Source organism: Crocuta crocuta, unplaced genomic scaffold (assembly GCF_008692635.1).
Source record: "Crocuta crocuta isolate KB4526 unplaced genomic scaffold, BGI_CrCroc_1.0 scaffold26, whole genome shotgun sequence".
Lineage (NCBI taxonomy): Eukaryota > Metazoa > Chordata > Mammalia > Carnivora > Hyaenidae > Crocuta > Crocuta crocuta.
In genome coordinates this window covers 4006911-4024665 of record NW_027532249.1, presented here as the reverse complement: position 1 = coordinate 4024665, position 17755 = coordinate 4006911, and the positions used below count along the sequence as shown (strand labels likewise).

General features: G+C 34.0%; 1 protein-coding gene across 3 annotated transcripts in view; it reads left to right on the top strand.

Annotated features, from left to right (window-relative positions):
- Nucleotides 1–17755, top strand: part of ANKRD12 (ankyrin repeat domain 12) — a 123081-nt gene that overhangs the window by 76609 nt on the left and 28717 nt on the right. Inside the window, exon 2 of one of the 3 annotated variants that reach the window (XM_077778169.1) lies at nt 5897–5976. The exons of the other annotated variants lie outside the window; for them this stretch is intronic. Within the exon in view, the coding sequence (XP_077634295.1) occupies nt 5913–5976 (64 nt within the window). The 5' untranslated portion in view covers nt 5897–5912. The remainder of the gene's footprint in view (nt 1–5896; nt 5977–17755) is intronic. 3 annotated transcript variants of the gene reach the window in all.

The window sequence follows — 17755 nt, the reverse complement described above, 5'->3', positions numbered from 1 at the left end:
TGAGTGTATAAAGAATATTATTAAATCATATAAGGAATATGGAGAGTAGATTAGTGTTTTACCAGTGTAAATTTATGAGGTTGACAATATACTGTGGTGATAGATAATATTCTTAAATCTTGGGAAATATTTGCTGAAGTATATAAGGATAAAGAGCCATGATGTATATAATTTACCTTCATATAGTTCAAAGGAAAAAATGTGTGTATGTATATATAGAGAGAATGCAAATTATAAAGCAAGAGAGTATAACAATAATAGGCAAATCTAGATAAAAGATAAATAATATTTATTATGCTTTCTAGCTTTCTGTGAGTTTGAAATTATTTCCAGATTAAATTCAAAATAAATACTGGGGCACCCAGGTGGCTCAGTTGGTTAAGCGTCTGATTTCAGGTCAGGTCATGATCTTGTAGTTCATGAGTTTGAGCCCTGAATCAGGCTCCACGCTGCCAATGGGGAGCCTGCTTAGGATTCTCTCTCTCTCCTTCTCTATTTCTTCCCATCCTCTACTTGCTGTTTCTCTTAAAATAAATGAACTTAAAAAGCATATATCTAGATATAGATATAGATAGATATATATCAGTACATAAACTTTCCTTGCTTCGTGTGTTGAAAAGATGTAGAAGCAATGACATTAAGACAGTAAGCAATAATCAGTCATTACTAGTGCCCAGATTATAATCTTAAAATATATTCTACTTAAAAGAAAACCAGGATGGGTTCCCTGAGTGGCTCAGTCAGTTGAGCATCCAGCTTCGGCTCGGGTCATGATTTCACAGTTTGTGCATTCAAGCCCCATGTTGAGTTCACTACTGTCAGCATGGAGCCTGCTTTAGGGCCTCTGACCCCTTTTCTTTCAGCCCTTCCCCAGCTCATACTCTCTCTCAAAAGAAAATCAGGAAAAAAATAGATGATTCTTTGTCTGAGACAGGATATCTGTAAAATAAACTTGGAACATCTTGTCATTACAGATTCCAAGGAAACTATCAAAACCTTGTCAAAAAGCCTTAGGAAGCAAGTTGGAGGAGTACCCCACTGGCCAAAGATGGGATAGTGTGAGCTTCAGTAAGGGTATTAGTTGCATCTATGTTTAAATCCATGATTCCATAGTGATAAACTTTTAAATTAATTCACCATCAGAGACCTAATTTTTTATCTTAAAAATTAAGCAGAAATGGAAAATAATCATTTATTTTCCCTTTCCTATATGAACTTTATCACTGGGTAACTTTATAAGTGAGAAGTATTTTCTTTTATGATTAATTCACCCAAAAGAATGGGGGAAAAGGATGAACTATTTTGCAATAACTATTGCAATGAACTATTTTGCAATAAAATTGAGGATCAATAGTTGCTAACATTAAATTAAAAAATAAAAAGAAAATATTGCAGTGTCCCCAGTGAAAGAATACAAATTCTCAGTCTTCAGGTTCCATCTGCAACCTTCAGGAAATACCAGGGTTTGAGGGATATGCTGAACTGCATTAACCAAAATCTAGACTGTGGGAGATCCAAACAGTTTTGGTTCTTCAACATAGATTGCATGAAAATGAAAAAGGATAACCTATAGGAAAAAATTAAAATGTTTAAAAAGCATAAAAGATGAAAAACTTAAGCATGTATTTAATAGGCGAGTTATATGTTTCTGGGGTAATTTTGTATAAAACTCAGTCAAGATAAATGATACTTATAAGTTCCAGGATATAAGGGTTTTTTTTTCTTTTTTAAGTTTATTTATTTATTTTGAGAGAGAGCAAGCACAAGTTGGGGAGGGAGAGAGAGAATCCCAAGCAGGCTCCATGTTCTCAGCATAGAGCCCAGTGCAGGCTTAAACTCACAAAACCTCGAGATCTTGACCTGAGCCAAAACCAAGAGTCAGATGTTTAACCAACTGAGCCACCCAGGAGTCCCCAGGATATTAGATTATTTTTAATACTAAGAAATTCTTGGGGTGCCTGAGTGGCTCAGGTGTTTAAGCGTCTGACTCTTGATTTCAGCTCAGGTCATGATCTCATGGTTTGTGGGAATGAGCTCCACGTTGGGCTGTGTGCTGATAGCATGGAGCCTGCTGGGGATTTTCTGTCTCCTTCTATCTCTCTGCCTCTCTGCATGCATGCATCTCTCCCTCCCGCTTTCCCCCTCCCCCTGCCAACATTTAAAAGATACTAAGAAATTCTTAAGATGATATGTTGGGGAAAGCCTGATAAGCTTTCAGTAGTTTTGAGAAGGACCAGCAATAGTAGCAGTTCCTTTATTTCACTTAGGAAATGATCAACATTTTGACTTCACTTAGGAAATGATCAGCACTATCACCTATCCAAAAGGAGGATTAATTATAGGAAGAGGAGCCCACGGATGGGGGCTGTAAAGAAGTAAAGAAAAACATAATATTGGGTAAAGTGTTGATAGAAGTATTTGGTGTAGTGGTAATGCTAATGAATGAAAGTAAAACTATAGGCAAAATTGTAAAGGTGGCAACATTCCTTTTAGTGTCTATTTTTACCTCTTCACCATCCAATAGATGTAAGTTCCTTAAGTGGTACATAGATTCTGCTTGGTAAATATTTGTTGAATTGGTGGGGAGGTTGTGCTGGTCCTGAGGATAGATTATGCCAGGACTCTTCAGTCTCCACAAATCCAAGAAATAGCTAAATCTGTAAGCTGAGTTTACCCATTACTGAGACTAGGGAAGTTTGAGAAGATCTAGAATCAAACAATAGACAGCCTTCTCCTGGTACTTTATTTGCTAACTGGCAGACACACGGGGCTGAAGGCCACTCTACCTTCCACTACTAAGAAAGCTGCTTCTCTTGGACTACTCCTACATTGGGTTAGAGTGTCCTAACAAAGACAGGCAACCTTGAAGGTTGCCTAGAAATCTAAGAGAATAATCATTTTAAACAAAATGTTAACCCAGCTAAATAAAACTACTAGAGGAAGCAGATAACTTCAACAACAAAAATGAGCACTGAAGAAAATTCAAGCACAAAAAGACTTTTTGGAACTAATAAAAAACATTATATAAGCAGAACTCCAGTGAGGAATGATTATTGTTAGGGCTTTAAGTTATCATAATGGAAAATCATATAAAATAAATCCTTACAACACAGGAAAAATGCAAATAGAAAGAATCCTAAAAGAAAAAAGACTTAGGGAATAGATCAAGGAAACGTAAAAGATCAAACATATGAATAATATCTATAGGAATTCAAAAGGGAAAAAAGAAACGGGTGAAGGATAGTCCATAATTAAACAAATAGAACAAAATTTTCCTGAGCTGAAAAATTTTCTGATAGCCTGTGTCAATCAGTTATAAAGGTCAGTGAGTTCTAGATGGTTTAAGGTTTTTTTAATGTTTGTTTATTTTTGAAGGAGAGAGTGAGTGGGGGAGGGGAAGAGAGAGTGGGAGACACAGAATCCAAAGGAGGCTCCAGGCTCTCAGCTGTCAACACAAAGTGGGACTTGAACCCGTGAGCTGTGAGAACATGACCTAAGCCGAAGTCAGATGCTCAGCTGACTGTACCACCCAGGCACTCCCAGATGGTCTAATGAAAACATGACTGCATGTGCGCACACGCGCACACTCAGGCACACACACACCCCTACCTACCGTCCCCCTACCCCCTAGTAAGCCACCAGACATGTATTTGTCAGGTTCCTTAGTTCTTAATGTAACAAGTTATCTACCAGGAAATCTTGTCACATTGGCATTGGACTTATAACTTTCTTTTTTTAATGTTTATTTTTGAGAGAGAGAGCGTGTTATGCATGAGCTAGGGAGAGGCAGAAAGAGAGGGAGACAGAGGATCCAGAGCGGGCTCTGCCCTGACCATGACAGCAGATGATGACCTGAGCAGAAGTCAGATTCTTAACTGAGCCACCCAGGCGTCCCTGGACATAAAACTTCTAACAGTGGAAGATAGACTCTTGAGAGAAAACTGTACCATAAAAATTCTGTTTCTGACCAAAGTGTAGTATTCATATGTCTGGGTAAAAGAAAGGTAATAGCAGACATTTAAGCATTTAAAAGATGTACTAATAAGTATATATTCTTATATTTAAAAAGGAAATTTTGGAAAAATAAACCAACAACTTATAAAAGTGGTTACCTAATAGAGGAAGGGATATAAAGGGAAGTATGTGAATCATTACAGCAGTCTTTGAAAAACAGCCTGGCAACAGCTAATAAAACACAAGAGCTCTTATCTTGCAGAGATATGTACTAAAATATTTCTAGATGAAATGATATGATACAGGGATAGAATAAATAGAGATATGAATTGGCCAAGGATTGATGGCTATTGAAGATGAGTGAGAAGTACATGATGGGTTTAGTGGTTTCCTGGTGGTTTAGTATAACATTTTCTATTTTTGTGTAAGTTCAAGATTTACCATTATAAAGATGTTTTTAAAATATGTATGTTCCTTGATCTAGCAATCACGCTTCTGAGAATATTTCATGTTTATTATAGTACTATTTTTAGTGGCAGAAGAAAAACTATATAGTGATACAGGGGATTGGTTGCATAAATTGTGGAAGATAGCTATACTGTGGACTATTTATTGTACAGCCGTGAGAAAGTAGGTCTTACTGCTGTTACTTGGAGGATTTTCATAAGATATTTTTGAATTAGAAAAATCAAGATAAGTAATCATAATATCTCACTTTTATAAAATGAATAATGTTTTTAAAGCCTCTTTTTAAGTTTGTACATATATTTGTGTAAAATCTTACAAGTATGGAGCAGAATCTGAATGGATATATACTTAGCAAAATGTACTTTGTTGAATCTGTTTACTAACATCACACATGATCTGCCAGATCCCTTAGCTGTCTTTTTACTCTTCCTGCAGAATTTGACAGTGTTGAAGTTCTTTCTAAAATTTTCCTATGTTGGTTGCTGGGATGCAGTTCTCTCCCAGCTTTCATCTAGCTTCCTGGACTGTTTCTACTCAGTTTCCTTCTCGAATCTCATCTTCATTTCTTCCTCATCCCTTCCCATACACTCCTGTGTTGGTTTTTCCAAAGATTTTACTTTCTGGACTCTCTTCTCATGACACATATTCTCACAGATGAATTTCACCCACACTCAGTTTTAACTGCCATCAATATGACAAGGCCTTCCAAATATCTCTTTATTCCATACCTTTCTCTTAAGCCCCAAACCTGTATATTTAGCTGCCCTCTGGATATTACCACTTAGAATTCCCATAGAAATCAGTAGACCTGAATAGAACTTCTTTTTTCTTTCATTTACACTCCTTTTCTTGTTTTTTTCCTGTCTCAATTGATGATAGCATCATTTATCTGTATATGTGTCACTTGATGGTTGTCCTAATAAACTCCTCTTTCTCCTTTTCCTTCAGTTATTCAGGAACTATTTTTGAACACTGATTATGTGTCAGGTATTATTTAAGTACTTGGGATACAGCTGATTAAGAAAATGAAGATGCCAACATAATCATCCACTAACCTCTGTCAGTTTCTACTTCTAAAATATTTGTAAATCCATCTACCAGTTATAAGCTGCAAGTCATTTGAACATCTTTGTGCTGTGTGAAATCAGGACTATAATAGCTATAAAATTACATTGACTTCCATAAGAAAGTGAGAAAATAAGATTTGAAAAATAGAAAGTTTGTATATGATATGTTAATTTTCCCATTTATTATGGCTACAAATTCTAATTCTGGTCCTGCAGAAAACAGTGGCTATAAAGAGCAGCTTTTAGTATAAAACTTGCCATTAGAAAGAAGTGCTGCAACAGATTGCCTGTGGAAAAGGGAAGGGATCATATCTGAACTTAAATGTTTAATTAGAGTCCAAGAGCCTTTTTTGATTTTCACTGATTGATTGTTTCATGTGTTCATCAACTATGTATTGATTTTTCAGAATATTTATTTTCCACATGGTGAATGTGCCTGAATTATTGCTTGATCAAAGTCCCTCAAGGAATGATGCAAAAATCATCAGTAAGTATCATACAAAAATTTTGGAGTTGCTGAAAAAGACTGATGAAAATACCCACTTTATTGTTTAATTTACATGAGGTCCTTGTTAGACTTAACTTATCAAACTTCATCCAATCTAAATTTAGAATGTATTACTATCTAATCAAGAATAACTGCCCATAGATGTTTGTATGTATAAAGCCTGATAGCATCATTACCCATCTGGTATATCACATCATCCATGTGACAGATACACTTTAAGAGTTGCAAAGTTAGATAATATAACCAAGACACTGAATTTTAGAACTTAATAAATTTGGAGGAAATAAAGACTATTAAATATGTAACATTTAAAATATGGTTTATTCCATTAGGCATTAATGTGCTTTATGCCAGTGCTACTCAAGTCAAGGTAACCGTTCTACAGACTGTTACTGGTCCTCAAGATAAGGAGCTTGTACCAGAATGTAAATCCAGGCATTGCTTCCCTTTATCAAAAAGGATAAAAGGCTATGAGTAAATATCAGCTTAACTAAACAGTGTACTAGTGACATAATTGATTTCCATTTTTGGTGCAGCCTCCTTATTTCTTCACAGATTAGTAATAATTTGCAGACCAGCCTTAGTTTAAAGACTACACTGAGTAGCTCTCCTATGTCATGCATATCAAACATTTTTAATATTATTGCAATAATATATTATTTGGTTAGTATAGCTTATTAGTATACAAATGTGTGGCACTTTTAAATTTGCATAATTCTTTAGTCTCTCCCCGCCCCAATTTCTACCCTTTTCCCACAGTCTTATTCCACATTACCTTCTTGCATAGAAATTCTATCTAATAATGGTGTTTGCTACAAGTAATTGCTTCTTGCTACTCTGCTGAGGACTCAGTCATAGTCAGAGTCATATCATGCTCATGAAACAGTTATGGTAATGGAGAAGTGGGTAACTCTGTGTCACACAGTGCCCCCCCCCCCAATACATTCTGGCATTCATTAATTGCCGAAGTAGAAATTCTGTTACAAATTTACAGATACTAATTTTATTACTTAAACAGAGTGACCAGTGAACAAAGTTGAAAATGCCACTCATTGTCAAAAAAAAGCATTCATCTTTTTCTTAAATTACTTCAACAACCAGAAATCTGGCCTTGTTTATCGAGCAGCTGCTATAAACTTTCCCCAATTACATTCTTCAAATTAAGCAAGGAGATACTCCATCATAATAGATAGATGAGCTACTCTTAGCATCTGCTGTAAAAACAGATCAGGAAACTTTTAAAAAGACAGTGATATATTGTTACCCACTGGTGTTTACTGAGTACATTTCTGTGTCATAAAAATACACAAAATGACCAGTATTTTTAAAGAGCCATATTTTCTTAATTTTAAAATAGTAAATTGTAATTATTCTAAACATATTGTCCTAATTTGTGAAATTCATTTCCTCAGTTTTACATTTCAGGAGCTATGAAAGTATGACTGGTTGATACATGCATATGTGGAATTATAATAGTTAGTAAATCAAGAGATCAAAAAACAATTATTTAACTCAAAATAAACCAGAAATTTTTTTAAATGGATTATGTGATGTTAACAATTTAACCATAAGTAGGAAGAAGCATCACCTTAGGAAGTTTTAAAGCAAACCTTTTAACCTTAGAAGTATGAAGATACCTTCAGAAAGAAAGTACATAAGATGTTTTTAGAGTATTAAAATACATTATCAGCATACTTGATTATTAGGAATTTAGACTTGGTAGAGCATTTTGTAGGTTAAAGGAATTTGCATGTCAGTATACCGAAAAGTAAAGATTCTCTTGTTTAAGATGTAAAGAATATTTTATCTTCTTGCTTTCCAAATGGCATTTTTAAATAATTTCCAGGATATATGTTAGGAAATGGGTTAGGCCAGGTGTGGAAAATTATAATCCATTTACAACCCAAGAATCTTATTTCTTATTTTGTTTAATTAGGACTGTTAGCAGACTCTTAAATTAAATCTATTTCTGAACTGGTGGAAATAGTTTTTCACCTATTCCTGTAGTAGTTAGTGTTTAGAAGAAATGAAAATTCCACTTAGGTAATCATTATGTAATGAGAATACAGCATGATAGACAATGAGATATTCTTTGATTTCATGACCAAACAGAAGAAATTCCATAGCGTTTTGCATAGTGTTTTTGCATGCTCTGCTTTTTCTCCTCTGCTTTGTGACATATATGGTACACTTGACACACAGAGTTCTGAATTGTAATTTTTCAAACCTTCTAAATATCACCAGCTGCTTCTATCTGAATCTTAAACAAAACCACTATAGTTCTTTTATTTGAAAATCAATATTTTTAAACTAATACAGATTTTACAATTGTTTTATATGGATTAATTATATCAAACTAGTACCAAAGCTTAAGAATAGTTAATTCTACATGGAGTGTTTTTTAAAGAAAAATATGTATGTTAAAGTTTGTTAAGCAGAGAAAAAGGAAAGAAAATTACTAAATTACCATTTACTATAGGTATTCACTTTTAGCAGTGTCTATAAAAATTACTTCTATATTTTTTACTTGCTCATATATCAGAAAAATAAATGGAAAATTGTGATTGCAATTGAGACGTTCTTTGGATGTCTGCAAATGAATACATTATAAGTTTTTAAATTTTATGTTACATAAAGTAGTCTACTAAATATCTCTCTTTGAAGTTTATGTACATAGCCAAGGAATTTTAATTGTATATGCCCAAAATATGTAAGATTATTTATTATAAATACCAGACTAATAGGTTTCTTTGTTAATAATGTTTAGCTTAATGGTTTTTATTACAAACTGAATTTCTACCAGTGCTTAGCAACTTAAAGTGAGTCTGTCACATAATTATAGGAGTTGAGATATTGCTGAATATGTAAGACTAAAACTCTATAAAGGGTACATTTGGGCAGAATCCTTAAAGACCTTTGACTTTAAAAAAACTATATGCATACATTTAAATCAGTTCAGCCTTAGCTATAACATCCTGTCTGCAGAAAAATGTTTTATCTAGTCATGATTAAAAGGACCTCCATGTAATATATATATATATGTACATATATATATTTGTTATGGAATTAGTGGAGACTGGGTGATTTTGTCAGTTTCCTTTAGTGACATCAAAATTTTTGTAGTGATACTAGTCCTATTTTCAGAGGGGAAAAAATCTTGATTTATTTATACTTTATAGAATTAGTTTATCTGTTTTACTGACATTTTAGTAGAAAGGCAATGTATAATTAATTATAACTAATTGAGGGAGTATACAGAATACTGTGGTACTTGATTTTACTTCCTATGTAGACTTTGCTTTTAGACTTAGTATTTTCAACTGTTGATTATATTCTCTTCCTTCCCCAGCTCACCCCTAAACTCTTGACTATAGTTCTCTTACCTATATCTGTTACTATAGAAATAGTGAAAATATGTCCTCATATGGCATACTTACTTCCAAATAGATGTATGACTACTTTTCTTCTATAAAGCAGAATTAAAATATCTAAACTTAGGAAAACTGTGGCTTAGAAGTGGAGGTTTAAAGGAGTCTATATAAAATTCCCTGATTTTTTCCCCCCGTCTCTGAGCTACATTTCTCAGTCAATTTAGGGATATGAAAGCTGTATAATGGTTTGTTTCCTGAAATGCAGGTGCATTTTTTTTAGTGTTAAAAACTAAATATATTCGTTGTGGGCAGTGAACTATTACAGAGTAAAGGAATAACTCAAAATATACATGAGAGGCTTGCAACAGTTGTGAAGTACTTCTCCTCAAGCCCCAGAGAATCTCTGAAACAGAGTTAGTTTATTCAGGAAACAGTCTCAGTAGTAGACTGAAATTAGAGCCACAGATCACTGCAAAGGCCTCTTCAGAGGAGAGGCCTGTTGTAGAGAATCACCACAACACTGCTAGAAAAATGAGTTTTTCCTTTTATTAATACAAAAAGAAATCCAGAGATTTAAGGAAAATCGAATGAAAGACAAGAAGAGCCAAGATGAACAAGCAGAGCAGTTGATCTTGGAGGATGTAAATAATATGGAAAGCAAAAGGATAAGTTGTTTTCAGTATTCTTGGAGACCCTTGGAAGGCAGTCTACTAACCATAATGACAAAAGGCTTCTGTGAGAAAGTAGACCTGGAAAGTCCTTGGAATTCAAAATATTTATCATTACTGAAAGTAAACATCCTATACAGACTAAAAAACAGACTGGACATTGCTGAAGATCTTGAGATCAAAGAGAAGAGCAACATACAAAACATTAAACAAAACACAATGGAAATATGAGAAAAATGATAAAAACAGACAAAAAAACATACCTTGGATAATGCAATATTCATCTTACAAAAAAGAGCAAACATTGAAATAAAATAATGTTTTTAAATTAAAATGTCCTTTAATTGAGGAAAGATTTATGTTTGTAGACCAAATGTTTTTAAAAAAGAATAGAAAGGAAAGAAGGAAAAAGAACCCCATATCTAGAAACATCACAAATTCAGGGATAAAGTTTTTTTTTAAATTCTGTAAGCTACCAGTATCATAGGGAAACATGTTACCTACACAGGAGAGAGAGACTGGCATCAGATTTCTCAAATATGTTTTGGAAGACAGGTGGAGCTATAGTTATAACATTCTGTGAAATATTATTTTGAACCTAGAATTCCATTCCCAGCCAACTGTCACTCAAGTGCAAGGGCTTTCTTTTTCTTGAAAAATTACTCACATACATTACTCTTTGGTGACACAAAATACAAGTCTAAAAGGAAGATATAAAAACTAACTCAGGATTTTGGTGAAAAATCCCAGAGGACAGCATGAGCAATTGGCATATTTTTTTAACAAAATGTCAGCTTTATAAGGAATGTTACTAAGAAAAGAGAAAGAGTAGATATCAATACACATATTGTATAAATTAGATTGAGAGCTTGCTGTGTCTGGTATTGATATAAAGGCATACTGTCTGAGCTGATGAACAAGAAAAAAGGTGAAAACTCGAAAAATAAAACCTATGAATAATTAATGACCTAATTAAAAAGCAACCTAAAATGTGACATGATTTGGGGCTGCTCATGGATCAAATGCATGCTTTCTGAAATGACAGTAGGATATCTCACTTGGTCAGATAACTAAGAGCCAAGAGAACAGACCAAAAGTTCAGAAATTCTGTCATTTATTATTTCTAAGTTAGTTAAATTCAAGTAAATCATATGTTAACACTTTTAAGAAATTATGAAGAATGATTCTCTTGGGTGGTGGGATCATTTTATGGGTAGTTTTTCTTTACCCAACTCTGTATTTCTCTGGTTTTCTATCATGAACTGTTTTATAATAAAAGAACAATAAAATGCTACTTGAAAATAAATGAAAACAATCTTTATAATAAAGATTACCAAAGAAGTATACCTTAGGAAGGGCGCCTGGGTGACTCAGTCGGTTAAACCTCCAACTCTTAATTTCAGCTTTAATCATGATCTCACGGTTTGTGGAATCAAGCCCTGCATTGGACTCCATGCTGATAATGCTGAGCCTATTTGAGATATCCTCTCTCTGTCTCTAAATAAATAAATAAACTTAAAAAAAAAGTACAGCTTAGGACTTTTTTTTAAATTTTTTTAATGTTTTATTTATTTCTGAGAGAGAGAGACAGCGTGAGCAGGGGAGGGTCAGAGAGAGAGGGAGACACAGATCTGAGGCAGGCTCCAGGCTCTGAGCTAGCTGTCAGCACAGAGCCTGATGCAGGGCTCGAACCCACGAACCATGAGATCATGACCTGTGCTGAAGTTGGATGCTTAAGCGACTGAGCCACCCAGGCGCCCCCAGCTTAGGACTTTTTAATGCACTTATTCATATCTAAAAAAATAACACATATAAGCAAACACCATTCCAAATGTAAAGTTTAATTTTTTTTAAGAAAGTATTCCTTTGTCAAAAGAATACTTAGTTTTGGTTAAATACATTACACACATGCAGCTTTCAACATTGTAGAGATTTTGGTAATGGAAATCAAGTCATAAAGCATTTTTTCCACTCTTTTTGAAATGGCTGTTCAGTAATAAAAGCTGAGATTTACTACTCCGTATTATCTAGGTTCGATCCCTGAATCTCTAATTGTGAGCAAATTTAGTTAACCTTTATGTACTAAGTTCTACATCTGTAAAATAGAGACTGAAATGCAAACTTTATGAAGATGACATAAACAAAGGTTAAATAAATGAATACATGAGTGCACATAGAATATCAACTAGCAGAGTTAAACACTTGATAAATGTTAGCTTTAAAACTAGTGAAAATCTGAAATAAATTGTTTATCACATTACACATGCCCAATTATTTAAAATTAAATATTGAGAATCATATAATATTACAGCCTTGTAATCTCTAAATTGAAAATGTCACTTTTGGGGTGCCCAGTTCCTTCAGTCGGTAGAGTGTGCAACTCTTGATCTCAGGGTTGTAGGTTCAGGCCCCACATTTGGTGTAGAGATTACTTAAAAATAAAATCTTAAAGAAAAATGTAAAATCAAGAACATCATTTAAAAAATAAAAACTAGAATGTCATTTGTATTTACCATTATAAGGATGGGAAATCAAACCAAGTTCATAGATTTATAGTCATATAAGGTAGTTGCAGCATGGCTGCTTTTATTTTTTATGTCTAGCTTTATTGAGATAAAATAGACTTACTAACATTGCATAAGTTTACAGCATACAATGTAATAATTTGATATATGTGTATATTTTAGAATGATTACCACAATAAGGTTAGATGAGGCATCCATAACCTCACCTAGTTATAGTTTTGTGTGCATGGTGTAAACTTTTAAAATGTACTTTTAGCAACTTCGAAATAGGTAACAGTATTGTTAACTATAGTCATCATGCTATGCATTATATTTTCAGAATTTACTCATAAGATAACTGAAGTTTGTACCCTTTGGCTATCTTCATTCCCCATCCTCTTTTTTTCTTCTATAAATTGTGTTAATAGTCATGAGTGAGGTATTTTTAATCTCATTTCATATATTTATGGAAAATAAATCAAGATATTGGTATCTAAGATGTGACTATTTCAAAATCAAGTAAAGAATAGATAGCAGTTCATGTTTGAAATTCAACTTTAACATCAGGTGGGTATGTTTAATAGCACTATGTTATTTTCTTAATTTACATCATTTCCATACAAATTAACAGTAAGTCTCATTTAATATATGCTTTATTGTAGAGCCCAGGTTTTTGTGGCAGAGTTGTTTTCTTGGTGTACTCAATCATGAAATAAACTTAGAAGTAGAAGGTATTCATATGAATACTTACAGATTATGACATAGTTGTACTGGGTTGTTTGTATAGTTCATCTTGACTATATTTAGAGTTTTTTATATACTCAGAAGTGACAGCATGATGGTTGTGAATACCATTATTAGAGTCAGAGAAACTTGGGTTTGAAGACCTAGCTCTGCCACTCATTAGCTGTATGGTCATGGATAAATCTGTTATTAATTAACATTATTACATAGTATCCTAGACATACAAGGTGGATACAGAAAGAATGAGACATTTTATAGATTTGCGTTAAATATGGTGTTCATTTTAAGCTTTCTCAAACATGGATTATTTTCAGTAAAAAGTTCTCATCTACTTATTAAGTTGTAGAAGAAAAGAAATTTTTTAAACATCGTATACTGGCATTAAGTTGCAATTAGCAAATGAAACGGTTTATATCATTGTGTCTCTTCCTACTGCCACCATCCCTGTTCCATTTTCCCCTCCCTTCTTGGGGAATACTAAAAAATACTTTACATAAAGGGTTGTCAATTAAGACTAGTACTTTTATGTTTAAAAATATAAATACCATCAAGCACTAATATAAGATAGTTGTTGCTTGGTTCCCTCTGTTTCTTCTTTGAACCCCTCACTGCCTCCACTTGCCCCTCTTCTTCCCCCCAGGAGAAGTCTATGCATATGTCCATTTTTTACTTGAAAGACTGGTGGTTTCCATTGCCCTCATTCTAAAGGACCATATACCTCTGCTGTAACCTTGTAATAAGTGAAATAAGGGCCTTAAGTCAGCTTGAATCTTTCTATCATCAGTTTTCTGATACTCAGTTAAATAATGAAAAGTTATGGGATTTAATTTTGGCTTTTCAAGTTAACATACACTTTATTGAATTTGGCATGTTAAGTGTACATTTTTATTTAAGTGCTTTCTAATTTAATACATTTTTCTCTTTTTAAGCAATGAATGAGTTAATATTTATCATATGTATGTTGTGTGCCAGGATATACTAGGCACATGTGTAAATTTATTTAGTACAATAGCTCTGTGAGTTAATCCCTAATAATAGATTTCTGACCTGTTAGGTGGCAAAGATTCAAACTTAGAGCCAATGACAGACCTTGTATACTTTTTCCATTATATCTTTCTGATTGTCATTGGGTGTGAAGAGTTCAGAGTCTGATGATCCTGATACAGCATAAAATCACAATGAATTTAGTGTATGTTTGTTTGACTTAATGGTAAGTGTTACAGTATGTGCCATGACCAAACTCGTATCCATTATGTTTGAGGGGAGCACCTTCTGTTAGCCAGAAAGGGTTCCGAAAAGGAAATAAAATAGCTAGTGTTTTTTGCTATAGAGTCTGCCATTCACTAATTAAAAATCTTTAACGAAAGTTTACATTTTCATATATAATGTATTGCTGAAAATGTGCTTACGTGTTACCTGATTTTGTACTAAAAAAATTAAGAAAATTATTTGATTAAAAAACTGCTTAAGATATATGTTTAGGGTTTTTATTCTGTATATTGCATAATGTTTTTGTTTTAAAAAACCTTTTAAAATATAATGTAATTATAAGAAAATTAATGATTTTACCCTTATTATCAAATTTTTCATATATATGCAAGAGTAGAAAGAATACTATTATGAACCCATAGATATTTATTAGCCAGTTTTACGGATTACCACCTTCTGGCTAATCTTGTTTGTCTCTCTCCATTCTTCCATACCCGTCGTTTAGAAGTCAATTCACTGGAAAATGTTTTAGTAGGTATCTATAAAAGGATAGGATTTTTTTTTCTTTACTTTAAACATAACCATAATACCATTATCATACCTAAATTAACTAAATGTTTCTTACTGCTAAATATCCAGTCACTGCTCCAAGTTGTGATTGCCTCATAAAATTAAAAGGTTTTTAAAAAATTTTTTCAATCAGAATCCAGACAGAATCCGTATATTGCAAGCATAGTCCATATATTGCAAATTGGGTGATATATCCAAGTATCTTTTAACCTTATAAATATCTCTTTCATTTTTTGTTAATGTTTGTTTATTTTTGAGAGAGACAGAGTGTGAGTGGAGAAGGGACAGAGAGAGAGAGAAGGGAGACAGAGACTCTGAAACAGGCTCCAGGCTCTGAGCTGTCAGCACAGAGCCTGATACGGGGCTCAAACTCAGAAACGGTGAAATCATGACCTAGGCCAAAGTCAATCACTTAACCAGATGAGCCACCCAGGTGCCCCCCTGTTTCATTCTTATGTTCTTACAATTTTTTATTGAAATAACCAGATCATTTGCTGGTAAATTTTCACTTAGTCTGGATTTTGCTCATTGCATCTCCATGATTTCATTTAGGGAAAATTATTTTTCCAAGTATTATTTTCAAATTTTCTTAGTTTACCTTCAGTGAGTTTAATGGTAAGCTGACTTTAATGTTGAGAAGGAAAATTACAAAGAAATTTTGCTGGAGATTGAGCACATTATTTTAATGTTTCTGATCATTTTTTAAATTTTTGTCAAAATTAGGCTTCTTTTGAAACTAATTTCTGGGGCACCTGGGTGGCTCAGTCAGTTAAGTGTCCGACTTTGCCTCAGGTTATGATCTCGCAGTTCGTGGGTTCAAGCCCCACATCGGGTTCTGTGCTGGCAGCTGAGAACCTGGAGCCTGTTTAGGATTCTGTGTCTCCCTCTTTCTCTGCCTCTCCCCCGCATATGCTCTGTCTCTCTTTGTCTCAAAAATAAATAAAACTATTTAAAAATTTCAACAAAAGAAACTAATTTCTAGCAGTATTGGCATAAACTCTTCATATAAATTATTAAAATATTTTACATCCTGATTTTGTCCATAATTTTAAAATCTTATTTTCATCATTACTTTTCAAAATGTCAATACATTGTACATATATGTAATAACTTTATATGGGTTCTCTAATTTTCGTCACAGTTGAACAGTCTTCATTTCATTGAGCTGCTGAAGGAGGCTAAAGATTTGCTACTTTCATTACATCTATTCAGTTTCCATGTTAACTGTGTTATTACCAGTATCGGCAGTTTTTCAGTTTGCATAAAATACAAACAAAATGCATAACTATTATAAATGCTATATGAAAATTGTGCCTTGCTTAAAAGTAAATTTCTGGCTGACTAAAAAAGTTCAGCAAATGATGTGCAAGAGCATGAGCTCTATATACGCATGTGAATGACATATTTGCCACCTCTTCAAATAGCTGAATTTAAAGGTGACACCAGCAATGAATTACCTACATAGTAGTCAGTGGCAACATCATTTGCCCCCTGGATACTGTACAGACTTGTTGAGTGGATAAATTTGTATTGTATGTTTACATCCCTTTCTACAGTCCTCCTATTCTACCCTGTGCACCCACCCCCACTTGATTACTTGATGTCGTATAATTCTAAATTATCCTATTTGTATATTTATTACACATTAATTAAGTACCTAGTATATGCTAGTTACCATGTAAGTTCGTAAGTATAAGTCATGGACTTAATATTTGAAGTATCTGTTGAATAATGTGGAAAACGAGCAGAAAATTACAGCTACCTCGCTTAAGGTTACCTTCCCACAGAAGACTCTCAAATTCCATAAGTTGGCTTTTTTTTCCTTCAGTAAGCACGCTACCCTTCCTACTGTACTGTATTCCACAAATATAAAATACAAAAGTTTTTCATTCTCTGGGTGCTATAGATTTAGGTAGATGCTGTTAATAAAGTCATAGATTTTTTTAAATGTTTTATTTCTTATTTTTTATTTTTTTAATGTTGGTTTATTTTTGAGACAGAGAGAGACAGTGCAGAGAGAGGGAGATACAGAATCCGGGGCAGGCCCCAGGCCCTGAGCTATCAGCACAGGGCCCTACGCAAGGCTCAAACCCACGAACCGTGAGATCATGACCTGAGCCAAAGTCAGACGCCCAAACGACTGAGCCACCCAGGCGCCCCTAAAATTTTATTTATTTCTGAGAGACCACATGAGCAAGGGAGGGTCAGAGAGAGAGGGAGATACAGAATCTGAAACAGACTCCAGGCTCTGAGCTAGCTATCAGCACAGAGCCGGACACGGGGCTCAAACCCATGAACTGTGAGATCATGACCTGAGCTGAAGTCCAACGCTTAACTGATTGAGCCACCCAGGCACCCCAAGATTTTTGAAGGTTTACAGGTTTTGAATCGTGTGTGTGCATGTGCATGTATTTAAGCACTTACTAATCTAGAATAGGTGGTATGCATTGAAGATTTGTGGGACAGGTAGTCTTCCCTTTGCCTCTTGCCTTTTTTGGGAAACATACAATCTTTAACCTCCCATATCCCAGTGATGAGAATAACAGAGACTAAAAATCACTCCTTTGGAAGTGAATTCCCAAAGGATACATGAGAAGTTAAATTTATCCGCTTCCAAACCCCTCCAAATAACCATGTAATCTCCATAAATACCAATTCAGATAGCCTCAAAACACATCCCCTATCCAATACC